The 19,918-nt window shown below is 47.6% G+C and overlaps 1 protein-coding gene across 1 annotated transcript in view; it reads left to right on the forward strand.

Moving 5' to 3' along the window:
- Nucleotides 1–19,918, forward strand: part of whrnb (whirlin b) — a 200,259-nt gene that overhangs the window by 156,635 nt on the left and 23,706 nt on the right. The window contains exons 6-8 of the mRNA XM_074669842.1: nucleotides 8,377–8,562; nucleotides 11,391–11,582; nucleotides 18,140–18,214. Of these exons, the coding sequence (XP_074525943.1) occupies nucleotides 8,377–8,562; nucleotides 11,391–11,582; nucleotides 18,140–18,214 (453 nt within the window). The remainder of the gene's footprint in view (nucleotides 1–8,376; nucleotides 8,563–11,390; nucleotides 11,583–18,139; nucleotides 18,215–19,918) is intronic.

Here is a 19,918-nt window from a genome sequence, read left to right on the forward strand (position 1 = left end):
GGGATTTGTCCTGCCCATCGGACTCTCAGCGTCTCTGGGGGTCTATGAGGCAGTGAGCTGGCCTGGACACTGAGATTCTGCATGATGATTGGATGATCCGTCTGAGGCTGAATCCCTTTTTGATTGACAGTGAAATGAGCCAGTCAGCGATCTTGAAGTATAACCCTCCACCGGAGCATCTTCTATGTTGTTCTGGACTGATTCGGTGGCTTTATTGATCCCCAGTGAGTTTACCTTTCTTAAAATCAACGGGCGTTGAGAGAACACTGGTAAAATCTCTGGAAAAAACACCTGGTTGGTACGACAGGGTCGTATGTTCATAACTTTTATGGACAGAATTTCTAGGCGCAGCCAGGGTGTCGAGGGGGTCCAGTTTGGTGACCTCAGGATTGGATCACTGCTTTTTGCAGATGATGTGGTCCTGTTGGCTTCATCAAGCCGTGACCTTCAACTCTCTCTGGAGCTGTTCGCAGCCCAGTGTGAAGCGGCTGGGATGAGAATCAGCACCTCCTAATCTGAGTCCATGGTCCTCAGCTGGAAAAGGGTGGAGTGTTCTGACCGGGTCGGGGATGAGATCCTGCCCCAAGTGGAGGAGTTTAAGTATCTCGGGGTCTTGTTCACGAGTGAGGGAAGGATGGAGCGAGAGATCGACAGGCGGATCGGTGCGGCGTCCGCAGTAATGCGGACTCTGCACAGGTCTGTCGTGGTGGAGAGGGAGCTGAGCCGGAAGGCGAAGCTCTCTGTTTACCGGTCGTTCTCTATCGTCTCGAGACTATCTCTCCACTCCGTTACATATTCCATATGTACGGGATATGATCCCTGCTGCTTGTCAGGGTACTTGGATAATTCTTTAAGACACACCGGCTAGCCTGGCCACGCCCCATCGCGTAGCTATAAAGCGCCAGCGCAGGCGTGTGATCATTGATTGTTTGATCTCCACGTGTGCGTCAGGGTGCAGAATCTCTCAATCTACGTACAGAAAGAGCCAGGGTGCTGTTATCGAATCCGCTTACCTGTTGTAAGTCGGGACGTCTGTCTTTGGCAGCCTCCCTGGATTACTGTGTCTTGGGCTCTTCTTGTCTGTCTTTTGTGAACGAAGTCATCCTGTCTGGTTGAGCCGGAGGTCCTCCGGCTCCCGGCGGGGGTGGCTGTGTTCCTCTGAGTGTATTGCTCGCGGATCGTGAGCTAACGCGCTCGGTGGATACACGCTTGGTGCTGACTGTTCGGTACGGTGCTCTCTCCCCAACGTATTGCTCACGGCTCGTGAGCTGACGCGTTCGGTGGTGAGGTACTGACTGTGACAGCTGCGCTGATCGTCTGAGGGTCGGTCCAGAGCTAAGCTCCGGCTCCCGGCTCTGGTGGTGTCCTCTCGCCGGTGTATTGCTTGCGGCTCGCGGGCTAACGCACCTGGCAACGGATGCCGGTCTTTCCTCCTCCGATAGTTTAAGCACTCCTTTGTCCACCCCACCGTAGCGCACGGCTCTCACGAGAAGAAAGGCGACCGGCGCGCACAGCCATTACAAGAACAAACACACACACACAAAAAAAAAAAAGAGAAATAAGTGAGCTAGCTTCAGTGCTACGGCTAACAGGAAGTGACATATTACCTCGGGGTCAGCATGGCGGCTCAGGAGGGACATTGTTGTGTGGGCTGTGGGGTGGCGATGCCCCTAGAGGATGGGCATGATAACTGCATTTTATGTCTGGGGCATGAACATGCTTTAGTCTCCAGAGAAAACCCTCAGTTGTGCATGGACTGTTTTATTCTGCCTGCACGTACAAGAGAGGCCCGTTGCAGATTCTTTGCTCAAAAGCGTATGGGTGCTCAGGTTTGTGAGGTACCACAGCCTAAGACCAGTCGATTGGTTGCGGCTTCGGAGGGGAGGGGGGAGTGTTCTGGTGCCTGGCAGGCTCCATTACCTCCTCTTCAGCCTATCAGGGTTCGGCCTCCGCTGAGCTCTTTTCCTCCCTTAGGGGAGGAGGAGGAGGAGGCGGAGGACGAGGATGTAGATGTGGAGACCATTTCTTCCTCAGAGGAGAATGTTCTCTCATGCGCCCAGCCGTCTGTGAGTGAGGTTACTAGGGGAGAGGTAGCCCGTCGGTTTGAGGAAGTAATTACCAGGGCTTCTAGGGCTCTGGGTGTTGCCCTTCCTGAGAATCCCAGGGCTGCGTCCTCAAGGTTTGAAGAGGGTGAGGAGATGAGCCCTGCTTCTACGCAGGTGCCGCTCCTACCTGATTTTAAGGAGCTGCTGTGCCAGCAGTTCCACACTCCAGCCACTGCCCACAGGTGGTCTGCAGCATGTCGCCGGTTCTCTAACATGCACGACAGGGACCAGGTTGCTTGTGGGACACTTCCCCCAGTGGACCGGGTCCTCACTCCTTTGGTGTCCCCCTCTAACTCCATACTTGGCAACGCCACCTGCTCGAGTAAAAATTGCAGGGTCATGGATAGTCTGCTCGCCAGGCTACATAAAGCCATGTCAGTGCAGACTCGGCTGGCAAATACAGGGGCTATCTTGTCTCTTTACCTCCGAGACTTGTCTCGGCAGGTTCAGCTCGACACCAGTATCGGTGAGGAGCTGCAGATGGCCTCCTCATGCCTCTCCTCAGTGATGAGGGAGCAGGCTGAGGCGGCAGGCAGTGCCTTAGCTTCCTTTTGGGTAGCTAGGCGCCACTTGTGGCTGTCTCAATCCCAGCTGCAACAGGGGGATAGAGACTGTCTGCTTAAGGTGCCGGTGGAACCCACAGCCATGTTTGGCCCTCACGCCATTGCCTTACTGCAGCAGGCGCAGGAGAGCCGCCGCTGTGCTAAGGAGGTTTCAGGGGGCCTTGTCAAGCGTGCCGCAGGCTCCAGGCCTAGACGGTCTCGCTCTCGACCAGTAGCAGCTCCTGAGGCCTCGTCATGGGGTCAAGGGGAGGGCAGGGGCAGAGGACTGTCTGCTAAGGCAGAGGGGTCCTCTAAGCACCCTCAACCCTCCTGACAATTATCGGACTTGGGCCAACCAGGCTCCCCCATCCGCTGCTCGCAGGATGGCTTGGTTGGCCCTGGAGGCCAACCCGTGGGTGGTTTCCACCATGACCCACGGGTATCGCATCCAATTTTTGCGCCGACCGCCAGTTACAAGGACACCCATGTTTACAACAGTGGCCGATCCTCACCAGAGGGCGGTTCTGCAGGCAGAGCTGTCCGCTCTTCTGGAAAAAGGGGCTATAAGGGAGGTGGCCTCAGGGGATCAGCAGGCTGGGTTTTTCTCCCGCTACTTTCTGGCCCCGAAGAGGGATGGAGGGCTTCGCCCTATTCTGGACCTCAGGGGGTTGAATCAGTATCTCCGGCCCCTGCGATGCCGGATTTTGACGGTCCCCAGGGTGAGGCAGGCAATCTCTGCAGGAGATTGGTTCGCCACTATAGACCTGAAGGACGCCTATTTCCAGATACCAATCTGGAGGGGTCACTGGCGGTTCCTGCGGTTCGGCTTTGCAGGCAAGATATACGAGTTTCAGGTGCTGCCGTTCGGTATTTCTCTGGCACCACGCACCTTCACTCGTTGTATGGATGCGGTTCTCTCCCCCCTGAGGCACAGGGGCGTCAGGATCCTGAACTACCTCGACGACTGGCTGGTTTGCGCAGTCTCAGAGGAGCAATGCCGCCAACATGTGGCCCTGCTGCTGGACCACGTTCAGAGTTTAGGCCTGCGCTTAAACTACAAAAAGAGCAGGCTCGAACCGGCCCAGGTGACCTCCTTCTTAGGTATGGTCCTGGACTCGTGGAGCGGTACACTTTCTCTGACCCAGGAGAGGCAGCTGGCCTTCAGGTCTTGTGTTGCCCTGTTCAGGTTGCACGATCTGGCCAACTGGGGCCTCTGCCTTCGCCTCATGGGCCTAATGGCGGCCATGGTGCAGGTAGTTCCCCTCGCCCTCCTGCACATGCGGCCTGTACAAAGGTGTCTGCTAAGCTTGGGGTTGTGCCCTCAGAGGTCCCACAAGACCAAAGTACGGGTCTCCCGGAGGCTCCACAGAGCCCTACGGTGGTGGAAGGTCCCCGCGAACATCAGGGCGGGCCGCGATCTGGGTCCAGTGATATATCGCCAGCTGGTGTACACCGACACATCCCCGGCAGGGTGGGGCGCGGTACACGAAGGCTGGGGGGTCAATGGTGTCTGGACCGGCCGGTGGCAGGGTCAGCACATAAATGTCCTGGAACTGAGGGCGGCTCTTCTTGCTCTGCGTCATTTTCTGCCGAGACTGAAGGGTCATCATGTGATTGTCCGCACCGACAGCACAGTGGCGGCCGCTTACATCAACAGGCAGGGGGGGCTGGGCTCTCCGGTCCTGTGCAGGCTGGCGACAGTTCTCTGGCAGTGGGCCCACCCCATCTTCCTCTCGCTCAGAGCCGTGCATGTGCCGGGAGTTCTGAACTCCGCGGCGGACATCATGTCGAGGGGGGGCCCTCAGCCGGGGGAATGGAGGCTCCATCCGGAAGTGGTGTCCGAGATATGGCATCGCTTCGGCAGGGCAGAAATTGACCTGTTTGCATCAAGGGAGTCGTCCCACTGCCAGCTCTTCTTCTCGCTGAGGAACGACGATCCCCCCTTGGGCTGGGATGCTCTGGCTCATCCATGGCCCAGGGTTCTGCTCTACGCTTTCCCCCCCTTTGCTCTTCTCCAGCCTCTTCTGCAAAGAGTCCAGGTGGAGCATGTGCGGGTGATACTGGTGGCGCCTCTGTGGCCCCACATGGCATGGTTCTCGGGCATTCCTCCTCTGCTGGACGGACCACCATGGGAGCTCCCGTGCCGGAGGGACCTTCTCTCCCAGGCGGACGGAGCCCTGTTCCACCCCTTTCCAGCGGGGCTCAGGTTGGTGGCTTGGCCCCTGAGAGGGACAGGCTTCTGGCCTTAGGGTTACCAGAGCCAGTCGTGGCAACGATTCAGCAGGCCCGGGCTCCATCCACAAGGGCGGCGTATTCCTACCGTTGGCAACTGTTTGCTGCCTGGTGTGGGTCTAACCAGGTAGACCCCTACTTAGCCTCAGCCCAGCACATCCTGCAGTTTTTGCAGTCTCAGCTGGAGGCCCGGAAGGCTGCGGTAACACTGCGAGGATTGGTGGCAGCAATTAAAGCAGTGCGAATCGGTCATGTTGCGCTTGGCGCTGAGGACTGTGCCCTCATCTCTCGGTTTCTCCGGGGGGCCCACAGGCTTACGGTGCAGACTACTGGTCCCGCAGTTCCTTCATGGGACTTGTATATCGTCCTTGAGGCTCTTCAGAGTCCCCCTTTTGAACCCCTAGGGGGTACTGGTCTGAAGTGGCTTTCCATTAAGACCGCCTTCCTGCTTGCCATTACATCGGCCAGGAGGGTGGGTGAACTTCATGCATTGTCAGTGCATGGAGACTGCTGCCGGTTCTCCTCAGACGGTTCCAGTGTCGTTCTGAGGCCCAAACCAGCCTTTCTCCCTAAGGTCCTCACTGAGTTCCACCTGTCTCAATCGATTGAGCTTAGGTCTCTCTCCTCTCCGGATGGTGGTGGGGATGCCGAGCAGGATCAGTCCGCTCTGTGCCCGGTGAGGACTTTGACAGAGTACATTCGGCGGACTCAGGCTATCCGGAGGTCGGATCAGCTCTTTGTCTGCTATGACCCTGGACGTCTGGGAAGGCCTTTGTCTAAGTCCAGACTGTCACATTGGGTGGTGGACGCGATCCGTCAGGCTTACCTTCTGTCAGGCGTGCCCGTCCCATCAGGGGTCCGGGCGCACTCCACTCGGGGTGTGGCTGCCTCCTGGGCCTTGTGGCGAGGAGCCTCACTTGCCTCCATTTGCTCTGCCGCCACATGGTCATCCCCGTCGACCTTTACCAGGTTCTACCACCTTAACGTCGCTGCCAGCCCCTCTCTTGGGGAGCGGGTGCTGGGCTCAGCACGACGGTAGACACGTAGTCTCCCCTCGGCCTTGCGTCTTGCGGGCCGGGTGAGCGGCTTCCCTCCGGCCAGCTGGCCCTTGCGTCTTGCGGGGCCTCTGGCTGGTTCCCTCTGGTTGTCTAGCGTCTTGCAGGCTTCCATACCGCCCCTTTCCCTCTCAGGATGGGCCCTAGCGTCTGGCGGGGCCTACTCCGGGGTCTTGTATATATTGTATATTTGTACATAGTTCATTCGTTGCACATTGTGGTGTGGGATTGTGGGCTGCACTGTCTCCTCACGGGGTGTCTTAAAGGTCTACCCCGTTCATATGGAATATGTAACGGAGTGGAGAGATAGTCTCGAGACGATAGAGAACGTATGGTTACTGTGTAACCTTGGTTCTCTGAGTGAAGAGACTATCTCTCCAGTCCTAAGGCCGCTCGGAGACACGTTTCAATCAAACTATCAATGATCACACGCCTGCGCTGGCGCTTTATAGCTACGCGATGGGGCGTGGCCGGGCTAGCCGGTGTGTCTTAAAGAATTATCCAAGTACCCTGACAAGCAGCGGGGATCATATCCCGTACATATGGAATATGTAACGGAGTGGAGAGATAGTCTCTTCACTCAGAGAACCAAGGTTACACAGTAACCATACGATCTTTGTTCCCACCCTCACCTATGGTCATGAGCTTTGGGTAGTGACCCAAAGAACAAGATCGCGGGTACAAGCAGCCGAAATGAGCTTCCTCCGTAGGGTGGCCGGGCTCTCCCTTAGAGATAGGGTGAGAAGCTCTGCTAACCGGGAGGAGCTCGGAGTAGAGCCGCTACTCCTCCGCGTTGAGAGGAGCCAGATGAGGTGGCTCGGGCATCTGACCAGGATGCCTCCTGGACGCCTCCCTGGTGAGGTGTTCAGGGCACGTCCCACCGGGAGGAGACCCCGGGGCAGACCCAGGACACGCTGAAGAGACTACATCTCTCGGCTGGCCTGGGAACGTCTTGGGATCCCCCCGGGAAGAGCTGGACGAAGTGGCTAGGGAGAGGGAAGTCTGGGCTTCCCTGCTTAGGCTGCTGCCCCCGCGACCCGACCCCGGATAAGCGGCAGAAGATGGATGGACGGATGGATGGACAGAGAAAAGGTGCAGACATGCTCATCAAGATGTCAGAGCAGTTTTTGTCTGTCTCCTTCTCTATTTTGCAAATTTTTTGTATGAACTCATTTATTTGTCTCTGAGGACAAACCTGTCTCAGATTTGGATGCTGCACACATTTATCCGTCTCCATAGAAGCATTTAGAGATATCTACACTAATAATAACTCCATCCTTTAGCTAAACGTCCCTTCAGTTTGGAGAGCCTGTCACAGACAGCAGTCTGGGTACGACCCTGTTTCTATTGATGAGCCCAGACGGTGAATCCAGCCTCAGTCGGGCTAACCTAATACAGCTGATTAAATTGCAAACATAAAGGTCAGGATGGATAAATTATGTCAGAGAGGAGACATGAGCTGGAAACATTCAGACCAGAGGGAGCAGGATGACCTCAGGTTGTTTTCCTCTCTTTCTCTCACATGTGCTTGTGATGAACTCCATCTGTAAACCTGTTTTTATGGATATCGACACACAGCTTGAAACCTACTCATCCGTCTCCTCCTCATATTACATTTGATAAACTTCATCTGATAAACCCAGCTTCAGGTGCGTTTCTGTTAGACATCAAAGTGTTCATTCTCCTTCACCCTGAACTTTAAAAGTTCCTCTTTTAGAAATTCAGAACACAGAGACGATCCTTTATCCTGACAGGAGAAGACTCAAGGACACTTTTTAGTATTCAAATATTGATTTTCAAATCCAGTAAAATTACAGAGAGAGCTCCTCTTCATCCTGGTATTGTCTTCATCTTTTCTTTTCTCTTCCCTCTTTGAAAGTCAGCCTTCATTTCTGTATTCAAATGCAGAGAAAAGCTTTCTCATTAATGGCCTGTTGTATTTTCATTTATTGTGATGGGTTTGACTTGAGTTTCATCATCTGAAGCGCATCAGCGCAGAGGCCCCTTCTGTCTGCATTCGCTCCATCTTACCAGGCGTGTGTTTGTTTTGCTCCTACGTGGGTAACTCTTTGTGGGAGGGAGGAATCGTCCGCCGCAGCTCGCAGGGTCCCATTTTCTCTCCTTATTTAATACAAAGGTTTTCACAGTTGTCACAAAGCCACAGGACCTCGCTGAGACCGTCTCTGAGCAGAGAGACGAGCTGTTTCCAGAAGGCGAGCTGCTCGTGGAGATAACAATGATGGAGACTTAAAGGCAAATAAGTTCTGACTGTGCACCCTGCAGCTTTGAAGTGCTGCCTTTCCTCGACAGAGATAAGGCCGCCGACGCTGCCATGTGTGTCCGTGATGTGAGGCTTTGAGCACATCTGACGACTCTCACTCAGCACACAATCAGTTTATATTACTTTTTGCATGCTTACATGTTTTCCTCCACTCTCCACAGCCAGCAGGGCACCGAGGCGTGGGCCCCCCAGGAGCTCAGGTGTCCCTGGAGCAGCAGGCCTACATGCTGCTGACAGAGCCGGAGAGACAGACCATGGCTTACTACCTGCAGGAGTACCAGGAGGGACACATCGGAGTGGAGCCACTGACCATGGCTCTGTTTGAGCTCTTCAACACACACGCTAAGGTACCATAGCCAAGGGAAGGGTGCAAGAGAGCCTCATCGAGAGAAAACAGCAATAAGTGAACTTTGGGTGAAGCTTTATGTTAGAAGATGAAACAGAAAGTCAGATGATGGGAGAAAGTTGTTCAGTACCTATAAAGATAACATCTCTTAACTGTGGAACTGGCCTCCACATTGGTCTCACAGCCCGCCCCCCCTAATATTAACAGAGGAAACATGGGTTAAAACATGAGATAAATGTTCCTCAAGGTTTCTGTTGTCTGCTTAATGTGACAGTTTTTTATTACCCCTCGCATGTGTTTTCAAATGAGCTTTGAGGATTGATGTGTTTGTTGCTGGTCATCCTCACAGTCAGTGTTCTTCTCCCACACTGCTTTAACTTTTGACTGCAAAACAAATCCAAGTTTGTGGATTAGGCGAGGTCTTCAGCCCAGCAGTCAAGTGTACCAACTTTCCATCATGGATAAGTACAACATGCTGATAGCCCTTAACTGCACTGTAAAAAATATTTGTTGATGAAAATTAACTCACTTAAGTCATCTTGTTGCTTCGACTGAAATAAGCTAATTTGAACTCGAGGAAAAAAACGACAAAACTACAAAAGGGGTTGAACTAAATTCGTTAAGTTTTTACAGCAAACTGAGATGTTGCAGGAGGCACAGACTGTGTTCTACATAGCACAGACCAGCTGTTTATGCTCCAAGACAATAACCAGCTGTCTTGTCTGTCCTAACTCCAACCCATCACCACATCTCAACTGTTAGCATAAACACTAAATGCAATGTAAAAATCATTGAGCACATGGGTCCATACCATGTGGAGCACAGATAGATGGTCTGTGCCGTCTGTGCAGAGGGGCACAGACAGCTTGTGCCTCCCACAGTGTAACAACTCAATGTAAAGCAGGGGCTCATATCTGCTGTGTTTCCTCCTCACTCACGGTTACATTCAGCCAATGATATTTTATGGTGGTATTTTTTTCAGTGCTGTTTTTTAACATAAAAGGATTTTACTGTTGAAATTTCAAAGTAAATTTTCAGTTATTTTTGACAGTGTACTGAAGAAAACTCTGCTTTCATGAGCAAAAAAAAAGCAAGTTTTTTTGTTTTGTTTTGAAAGTTATCCTGTTTATGGATACAAAATGTCATTTACTAAAATTACATTTATTGACAATAGTAAATGACATAAATAACCTTGAAATTTTAAAAAAATAACAGCCACAATGCACCTGGGTAACACTTGCAGAAACATGATGACGTAGGCGTGTTTTATTCCCACTGCCACCCAAATGCCTCCATTGTCAAGTGGCAATGCATTTCTGATTCATGTGAGCATAGAATTTTTGACATATTTTGTAGTTCAGACTAGGCCAACTTACAATCATGTGTTATCACACTAACTTCAGTAATCTTTTGACATCCCAAAATCACTTTTCACAGTGAACTGACATCGTCAGCACATTGCACCTGGTTTCCTGTAGGACAGATGTCTGTCAGCAAGGGAATGTTGACCCAACCTGAGTCTGCCTGCACCAGCTCAAAGGATGAGCAGCCTAAAGTCTTGCCCTGTGCAGCACTTTGCTCACTGCCATCTGGTGACCAGCAGTGTTACAGACCTCAAAGTCAGGTTATTTAGATGAAGTCTGTTCATTTACATCTATGAGGCTGGTTGCGGTTAATTTAAATGGAATACTGCTATATCAAAGGTCCCGTTAACAGAGCAACATTGTACCAAAAAAGCACGAAAAACACAGTGAAAAAAAAATCTGTGTTACACACAAACACTGTGAGATTGAAAACGCTGTATGCATGCATGCCTGTAGTTGGCGACAGACAGACAGAAGTGTCTTTTGTTAGCCCTTTGCTAGAGTAGAGCTGGGTTGATCATCTGACATAGACTCATACTGAATGCGTCTTCACTGAATGTAGTAGTGGAGTAACAAGTGCACATTTTGTTAAGAGGCAGTCAGTAGGAGCACAACATGGAACTTGACCATTGTTACTGTTGTTGTTGCCTGGCTTAGCACACCAAGTTTATGTTGTCACAATGAAAATGTAATGCGCAAAGTGCAGTGTGACGGCATCTCCACTGAAAATTTGCTTTCTGTTTGTATCGCAATAGAGTCCGTAATGTCTCTGAAAATTCCACTCTGGAGGCTGTTTTCAAAAGTTTTTGTTTTGGGTCAGCTCAAACACTCTTGGGGTGTCAATGAGAGGATGCAACGCAAGAATACCTTTGCGCCTCATCCTAAAACTGTTGTTGTGTAAACGGGCCTTAAGGCCTGCGTCCTAGATGTCCTGTAATCTCTCACTTCTCTCTCTTTAACGCTGTAAACCTCTCTGAGAGCTAGAGTGTTGGCTGGACTAAGTCACTGAGTGGTATCATTACAAGAAGCTTGGAGGGATTGTCAGTCTTTGAATGTGTTCTGTAACTGAAGAAGTCTCTTAGGCTTATCTGATGTGATGGTATCTCAAATTAAAGTTGAGATTAAGACCGTCTTTTAAGAATCCAACACTATTCATTTTTATTCTCACTGATTTTTGTAGATACTGATATGGGGAGCTTTTTTTTCCCTGACCACCTGTTTCTCATAAATCTTTCAATCAAATTTAAGCTCATACTGAAGTTCCACTTCTCCAAAACAATGAAAAGCTGGTTGAATTAAATCTGAGATTGAGCCAGAATTATAGCAGACATCTTTGGGTCGGATCCAAGTTTGCTTATGTTCATAGAAATTATTTGGATGTTTGTACTTGAATTTAGTATTTTCTATGAAGAATATTATGACTAATGCTAACAGGTGTTTCATTTCCTGCTCACCCTCCCTGCAGCTGTCCATGCTGTCCGAGGTGAGGAGTCTGGTGGCCCCTCAGGATCTGGAGCTGTTCGACAGGCTGGTTCTGCACAGAGAGAGGGAGGCCCACCAGGCCTGGCATGGAGGGATTGGAGTCATACACCCACAGGCTCTCTGCACCCATGCAGCCCCTGTGGTCCACGACCCAGGCCATGGCGTCACCTCTGGGGTAGATCTCTTTAGCTTGCTGTCCCTCTAAATGTGCCGTTCAGTGTAATTCTGCTAAACTCATCCCTCTCTGCCTCGTTAGTGTGACCTCACTCAGAGATGTGTATCAAATAATGAAGCTGTAGTGGGGTGAGATAAGCACTGACAGGCATGCAGGAATTTTAAACTTCTCAAGGTGATTTTAAACAACAGACGACCCTGTTCCTACAGCTTATCATGAAGCTGCTCAACAAATCATCCCACTGCAAACAGTGACTCAAATTATTCTCTGGGAGCTAAACTCTGCCAGCCGGCTGCACAAAGAGCTGCTTCTTCATTTAATCAGCGCTTTAACAAAAAAAAAAAAAAAGGCTTAACCTCTCGGAAGTCGGCTGACGGACTTAATTGGATAAAAGGTGAGAAATCACGCTGAGTTTCATTAAGAGTCAGGCTTCATTTATGACACAATCACAACTCAACACAGCTGCTGAACTGACGAGCTCTTTTATACCTGCGCTCTTTTTCTCTTGAAACATCATCAGTCAAAGCGGAAAGTCTGAAAGTTCAATTAAAAGTTCCCTTAAAGTCCCTGTGAGGAGTTTCTGAGTGATCTCGAAAAAGTCTCACTTTTAGATTTATGCCTGATAATAACCCACAATTTAAAACGAGATTATCAGCAACAAATTAAGTGATTTCTAAATGCTATGTGGTTGAGTTATCCAGGATCAGATTCATTTATGGCACCTACAAGTCGTCATAACAACACCTACCATGCCAGCCAATACAGTTTAGTAGTGAGAAGAGAGATCTGTGTTTTTCTTTGCTGATTTCTGTGATTAATTTTGTAGTGATGGTGAACACAAGAGCCTAACTGTCGGACAGAGAAAGGATAATGTGCGTCATTTCCACTTTATCTTAACAACAACAGCAGCAGCAGCAGCAGCAGCACAGAGGACTTTCTGTACTCAAAAGACCATGATTCCTTATGAACAGAACATGCACTGAACACAAGTTAAACTGGACATATCATGCTGATCCGTGATTTAATACTTGCATATACAATAAAAAAGTTGAAAACAAGACCTTACAACCCCTGAATTTTAAAAAAATGAGGTATTGTGTTTTTTTCTGATATCCTAGAACGAGATTTGATGCCTCTGAAAATAGGTCATTGACATTTGGCTTCGAGATTTCGATCCTCATGACGACACAATGATCCTTTCTTTTTATTGGAGTAATCTGATAAAGCAGCTCCTCTGCCACCGAGGGATACACTCACCAAGAGCCGAGTATAAACATATAAACTATACATGTTACAGTCTTACCACACTGAAGCGTCCTGAGATGATCTGTGTCCAGGTGGATTTTCTTCCTCCTGAGCTGCAGAACTGTCCGGGTCTGACTCGGGGTCCAATACAAAAGGACGTATCCTACACTCTGCCATTTTATTAGTGCTATCAATGCCTTACGATGAGGTTTTGACAAACAGCAAACTCGCTCGGTCTGCCCCATTCAATATGGCGATTTTGTAAATACTGCCATGCTGCAAAAACCGCCCCCTGGCTCTACCCCCTCCGCCCCTCTGATAGAACTGACCAATCAGAGCACAAAGGGCTGTGACGTTGTGAGGTTACTGGAGGTCATTCTCCAAACGGAGCGTTCCAATGAGATCTTCAGAATGGTCTAAACTGAGGATATTGCGAACACTATTGTGGGGCAATGAAGGAACTAAATGACTTGTACTGAGGGCAGAAATGCTTTACAGGCATCCTAGTCTGGTTTAGTGAAAAGGAGAAACAAGCATGATATGTCCACTTTAATGTTCCTCTGGATGTGGATATCCTAATAGGATCTCCCCATCCATTAGCAACTACTCTTCCAGGGGTCCACTGGAGATGTCCCAATCCTGATCTACTATCTAACTGTCTGATCTGAGTCGATCAGGGTAGAAAAGTTGGGTTCAATACTTCCTACCTAATTTGATGTGTTGATATATCTTATTTCCTGACAAAACAAGAGTGAAACATGCACCAGGGTATCTGCAGGTTTCAGCAAGTCAAATGTAAGACTTTTTACTCCCACCTTAAATAAAGACCCAGACTGGCTAGCTGGCATGCAAAAACTTGATATCACAGGGATAATAGGAAAAAAAAGTCTATAAATTGCATGCTTTTTTTCGGGGCCAATAAACAGCTCCTCCCAGCTCTGCACTCCACCACCTCCCAGTGCTGCAACAGAGAGCAGGGTGAGACAAAGGCTGTTTTCCAAACCGCCTACTACACTTGCAGTGCTAACTATTACATTAGCTGAAATTCAGTCTGTAGTAGGTAGTATGTGAACACTTTCAAAACCTGCAGTTTGCCATAAATCCCCAGATGTCCTACTGATTCTGGAAAATTCCCTAGTATGCAATGGACCAGTCTACCTGGCATACTGTTTACCACAATGCATAGCACTAACGCTGTGTGTCAATAAGCGTGGCAAGATTTGGTGAATTACCACCATCTACTGGAACTATAACTACAATACAACTACACTAATGTTAGATGGTCTGTGAGATAGAAGTGAAGTGATGAAAAGTAAATCTTGTCACTTTCACTTATAAAAGAGGTGTTTACTTTTACAAATTCATGAAAGCCCATATAAACCATTATTACCTTTTTAACCATACATAGACTTGATGGAAGTGGTTTTTCCATCAGCTGTAAAAAATAAAAATGCCTTTCAGATTTATTTTCAGGTAAAGATGTAACTTTTTGGTGTAAGATTAAAAATCAAATGTGATGATTCTGTGTGATGTGATTAACATGATAACGAAACGTAACAAACCCAAAGTTTGTGTTGTACATTTATAATGAAGGCAAAATAAAATCCATCAGCTGTAGTTTCGTTTTCTGAAACTGAAAACCAGAGTAGTATACTACGAAACAGATCACACAGAACAGTCAGACTACATACTACAAGCAAAAGCAGTAGGTAGTATGCAGGAGGAGGAGGAGTAGTGGGAGGGGCTGTCACACCAGTGCAGAGTTGAGGTGAAGCCATGAGTCACATTCACCTAACAAGTCTAGAAAAAATGTCTTTTTCAAGATTTTAAAAAACAAAAATGATGCGAAGTTGCTTGTAAAGAGTAAAAATAAATAAAAAATAAAAAAGATCTATGTCTTTACATATTTGTTTATTATACAAAGTCATTATTCTTATTTCAAGAAGAAAGCAAATCTAGATATTAGATTGATATATTTTTACTTTACAAGCAAGTCAACTATTTTTGCCTTTTAATATCTTTTTACAAGTTGTTTTTTCAGGACTTTTCAGGTGAATGTGTCTCAGATTGACAGTCTAAAAAGACCTTTTTCCTGTAAAATAAGACGTTAACCCTTGCTTAGATTTCAGGTTTTGCAGAGAAGGAACCTCCCTGTATCTCTGTGTTTGACAAGCAGAGGAAAACGACACACAGTATCGCCTGTGTACCAAAATAGTGTGTCAGGTGAACGATCCAGCGCCCCACATTTGAAAACACTTTGATACATTGAGCTTTTCCTGAATCCTGCAGCAGAGCTTGTTCATAAAGTCGTCTTCTGCCTTGGACCCTCTTCAAACAATGCTCTGGTTTTTTGGAGGGTCCCCATAGATCACTCCAAATGTGTGTGTGTGTGAGAGAGAGGGAGAGGGTCAGTCCCTCCATCAGTCTGAGATCCCTGCCATCAGTCTCTGACACCCAGCAGCTCGTCTTTGTGTCAGGTCAGAGACTCTGCGCTGTCGATGTTTCACTGAGGTCCTCATCCATCCACAGAGACCTCATTCTGCCAGGTCACAGTCTGCTCTGAACCCACTTCCTCCTGCAGCCAGGCCTTTTCAGAGGCCCCAGCAGAGCAACGTCCCCCTCAGACTCTGTGACCTCAGAGTGTGGGCTCTGGCCCTGCTCCTGGCTTCAGGTGTTGCATCTGTCTCCTCAGCGTGCTCGTCTGTCTGCCGCTGCCTTTAAAGCTTGCTGGTGACAGTGTTTGCAGCAGCACACCATGCGTCTGTGTAATTGGCCGCGCTGACACACTCATTACTGTGCTGGTGAAATTACAACCCCTCAATAAAAAGCTAATTGTGTTTAATTTACAGGCAGTTAGTAACTCAGCAGGAAACACTGAGATTCATGGTTGTAAAACCATGTTGTGACACATTGTTGTCTCATTAGATGGATTTTTTTTTACGCTGGTTGGCTGCATGATAGTCATTTAGAGGAGCCAATAGCTGTAATTAACGTAGCTTCAAACGTGGGAGCATGCCAGGAGAGGGGAGTGGGAGTGGGAGTGTGTGGAGACGGGTACAAAGAGCTGTGCATCATGCATACTAATTTATTGAAGTGTTTTTTGTTTTGAGGTTATTAAGCCCACAAATTAGATTCAGATGTACACTTTGTTTTGTTTTACGCTTCGTTTTTAAATATCAATACTTGGATGTTAGATTATCCTTTTGAAAACTACCAGAAAACCAGAAGAGGAGCAAAGGTCAGGATCAGTCAGACATCCAAGGATTGACATGAAGAATGATCCCAGTCAGATTAAATCATGATCACAGGTTAAAATGTGAATTAGGATGTTTGTGAGTCTTGGAGCAGAGGCCCACCAGAAAGACATGCATAAAGGTGCTTGTTGAAAGGTGTTTGTTGCTGTTGGTGTCCCACCTCTTCTTGTTTACTCTGTGTGTCTCTGCTTCTCCCTCTGTCACAGCCTCTACACCTTCTACTTTCCTCATCTATAGAGGGGTTATCAGTCTATGCAGTGTTGTGCATGAATGAGGAAAAATGAGTGCATTCATTGAACAAGCAAAGATTCCTGAGGTAGTGAGCAGCCACTCACAATCTGACCCTAATTCACATATGCATGCGCGCTGTGATCCACCAGTGCCGAGATCACCAACAGCTGCGCATGTGAAACTGTCAATTTGATTACAACCATTGAGTGCATCTAAAAAAGTCAATTATATATTTTAGCAGGGGGAGGCGGGGTTTGGCAGATCTTGTCAATCAAAACCCTTCTCGTAAACTACTGTGGGTGAGAGCAGTGTGCCCTTTGGATGAGAGCTCAGCATGGATATGGGGAGAAGATGTGAGATGACAGAGACATAGTGAGACGCTGCAAGTCAGGAAAGTTCAGGCAGCTCACGCTCCAACTGAGGACGCTCGTAGTTCAGAGAGAAAGAGCGGCCTGATTGTAAGAAAAGACAACAGAGATCAAGGAGAGGATCAAAGGATGGAGCGCCAGAAGTGAACATGATCAAAAACAGCAGGAGACATAAAAGAAGAGAGTCCATTCTTCTTAGGTAGTTTTGGTGTTAACATGATGATAGGAAACAAGATTATTTGGGTCTTGAATGGTTGTTCAAGATGCTCTGGAAATGGTTGGTAGCCAATGAGTTAATATAAACATCAGTTTTGGCGACCAGCCTGAATAGAGTTCGTTGGCTGGAAATGAGCCATACAGTTATGGGGCGCAGTTGGAGAATGCGCTTGGTCGGTGATCGGAAGGTTGCAGGTTCAAACCCAGCTCTGGGCGACACATGGCGACGTGTCCTTGGGCAAGACACTTAACCCCAAGTTGCTCCCACTGCTGCGTCAGTGGTGTGTGAATGGGTATGAAAGGGCGTGACTGTGTTAGATGTACTGATGGATAGCTATCATAGTAAAGATTGGATCCATCAGTGTGTGAGTGTGAGAACGAATGGGTGTGGATGGGTAAGTGTGACCTGTGGTGTACAGCAGCTTTGAGTGGTCCATGACTAGAAAAGCACTATATAAGCTCAAGTCCATCCATTTACCATTTAAATGTCTGTGCATTTTCATCATTTAAAGCTTTATGAACTTTCTGTAATTTGAAAACTCTACAAGAAGTCCAGACTTTGGTTGCAGCTGTACCAACAGGAAAGCTGCAGTGAGTCTAAATCAGAGTCTTTGTAAATCAATGCTGATGAGATGAAACCGTGTCTGTGGAGTTTCAGCCAGGCTCTCATCCAGCTCTGACCTTTGGGTTGGGCAAACCATGGGCTCACCCGTTTCTCCACAGGGTGAAGAGATGACCTATGAAAGATAACCAGAACGCACATCAGAAACATCCTGTAACATGCACTGTGACACAGGATAAAAGGCATCAGTTGCCTGGAAACAACACCGTTTCAATGAGTCTGCCCAAAAACCCTGAAACACGAAATTCTGCTGCTTTACACAGTGAAAAAAACCCTCTACTCTGATAGATGTGTGGTGAATGTAAAGGTAATCCTCCCCTAGATGATCTGGATTTCCCTGAGGTATCCCGAGGCTCCCTAAAGCCCACTCTGAAAACTCCACAGATGAAACAATGGAGCCTGGAGCCTGAAACGGCCCCAGATGATTAAGCTGTTGCATAAAAAGCTGTCTCTCAAACACTTTGTTCCAACTGTCCAAACTTTCTGCACTCATTATGTTGTCCTGTGGGGTAAATCCCATCCATCTGCTATCTGTAATAAGTAGGCTGAAGTAAACTGTGCAAAGTTTTCATTACAGATTGAGCCCTGCGGTACTCAAACGCCTCACGCTGTCTCTTTCAGACTGACGGCTCCGCTGGTGGCTGGACGGAAAAAGGCGAGGAGGAGAGCATGAATGCCTTACAAAACATTGTACTGGTGAGTGTCACTCTGTGTTTGGAGAACAAGGGAGGATTTGTTTCCTGGTTTTGACATTAAAAAAAATCCATTATGAAAGGAAAAATTAGCCTGACGTTACAAAACGTCAAGCTGGCAGTCTGAGAAGGATCATTACTAACAGGATGATGTACATTTAATCAAACAACCAGAAACTGAGAGAGTATTTATTAAACACTGGGACTTAAATCCAAAGCATCCCTCTAAGGTACCAGAGCTTTGTTTAAACTGTAGATGGTCACATCCTCCAATCACATCTTTTAAGATTGGCTCTGCTGTTTGCCCTGGACAAGAAGACAAAAACCTATCATCGCAACTCTTTCAATAATCACTACATTCAGTGGGCATCATCTCTGGCTGATTTATAAGTTTACCACATTATATAGACATGAACAGTTTATATGTTTTTATTCTAGGTTTATACAACCAATTTATGGAATATGCAACTTTTTTATAGTTTGTTTGTCAAGAACTTAGGCTCAGAAAGGTGGATACAAGTGCAGGACGCCAAAACCAAAGTTCAAAGGCAAAAGAAGTTTAATCAGAGTCAAACAAGGTCGGTACACAGAAAGGCAATCCAAAACAGGCAGAGGTAACAGACAGATGTGAGGCAAAAGGGGAGGCCAAAATGAAATATGAAAGAAGGCTGGGACAAAGACTTTGAGGTACAATGAACTGGGAACAAGACAGTAGCCACGTTTACATGGACCCAAATATTCCGCTTGCATTCGGTTTATTTGCGCAAACAGAAAGAATTTAACCTTTGTGTACACCTCATTCTGAAAGAAAAGTGCCAATCCCAATGGACATTTAATTGGTTTCACAGGGGTGGAATATTCCTTTCCCCAAACCGATTGAGGTATCATGTATCCACTCAAACAGAAAGTTGTCAGGGTACGTTCTTTCAGCGCATGCTCAGATATGACGTAAGACGCAACTAAAGACGCTCCTCAATTTTAAAAATGGCAGTGAGCAGTCAGCACTGAAGGAAAGTTTGCTTTTGATCCAAACTTTGAAAGAACTGAACATAATTTCAAGACTGGTCGGACAAAAAACTAGCAATACGGAGTTATTCCAACAAGTGAAAGAAAAACTCTTTGATAAATCACGTGATGTTTACATTTTTCAGCGCATGCCCCATTGACTATTCTGTTTGATTACAGCGACGCATGTAGACCAGAGATTGGAATATTCCTTTCCATGTATACTAGTGTTTTTGGAAAAGTCATTCAGAAAGGTTACATTCGGACAGACGAAAAACTCCTCATATAACCGTGGCTAGTGAGAGACATGAGTTTAAACACGAGAGGTAATGAGGGTGATGGGAAAGGGGGAGGGATTGGGGAGGAACAATCAGGGAGCAGGTGTGACCAGACAGGACAGAGCAGACAGGAACACATCTAAAACAGAGACAAGGGTTGGTGACTTCAAAATAAAAGCATGACATGAATGTGCAGAAATGAATCAAACTATAAAGACGTAACAATGTACCATAAACTGTACAAAATATGGATGTAGTCTCTGATACATCACCTGTTTGTTGCAGAGTGATGAAGTACAGTGGTCTAGGTTTGATTTCCACATTGTTGGAGACATAACAAGCATCAAGGATTTAACCTCTTGTGCGCCTTATGAGGCTCTTTTTTTTTTTAGCAGTAGTATTGGTGGGGACATTTCAGCCATCAT

This window comes from Halichoeres trimaculatus, unplaced genomic scaffold, assembly GCF_033239565.1.
Source record: "Halichoeres trimaculatus isolate MK-OKI-2021-1 unplaced genomic scaffold, fHalTri1.1 fHalTri1_scaffold_5, whole genome shotgun sequence".
NCBI lineage: Eukaryota > Metazoa > Chordata > Actinopteri > Labriformes > Labridae > Halichoeres > Halichoeres trimaculatus.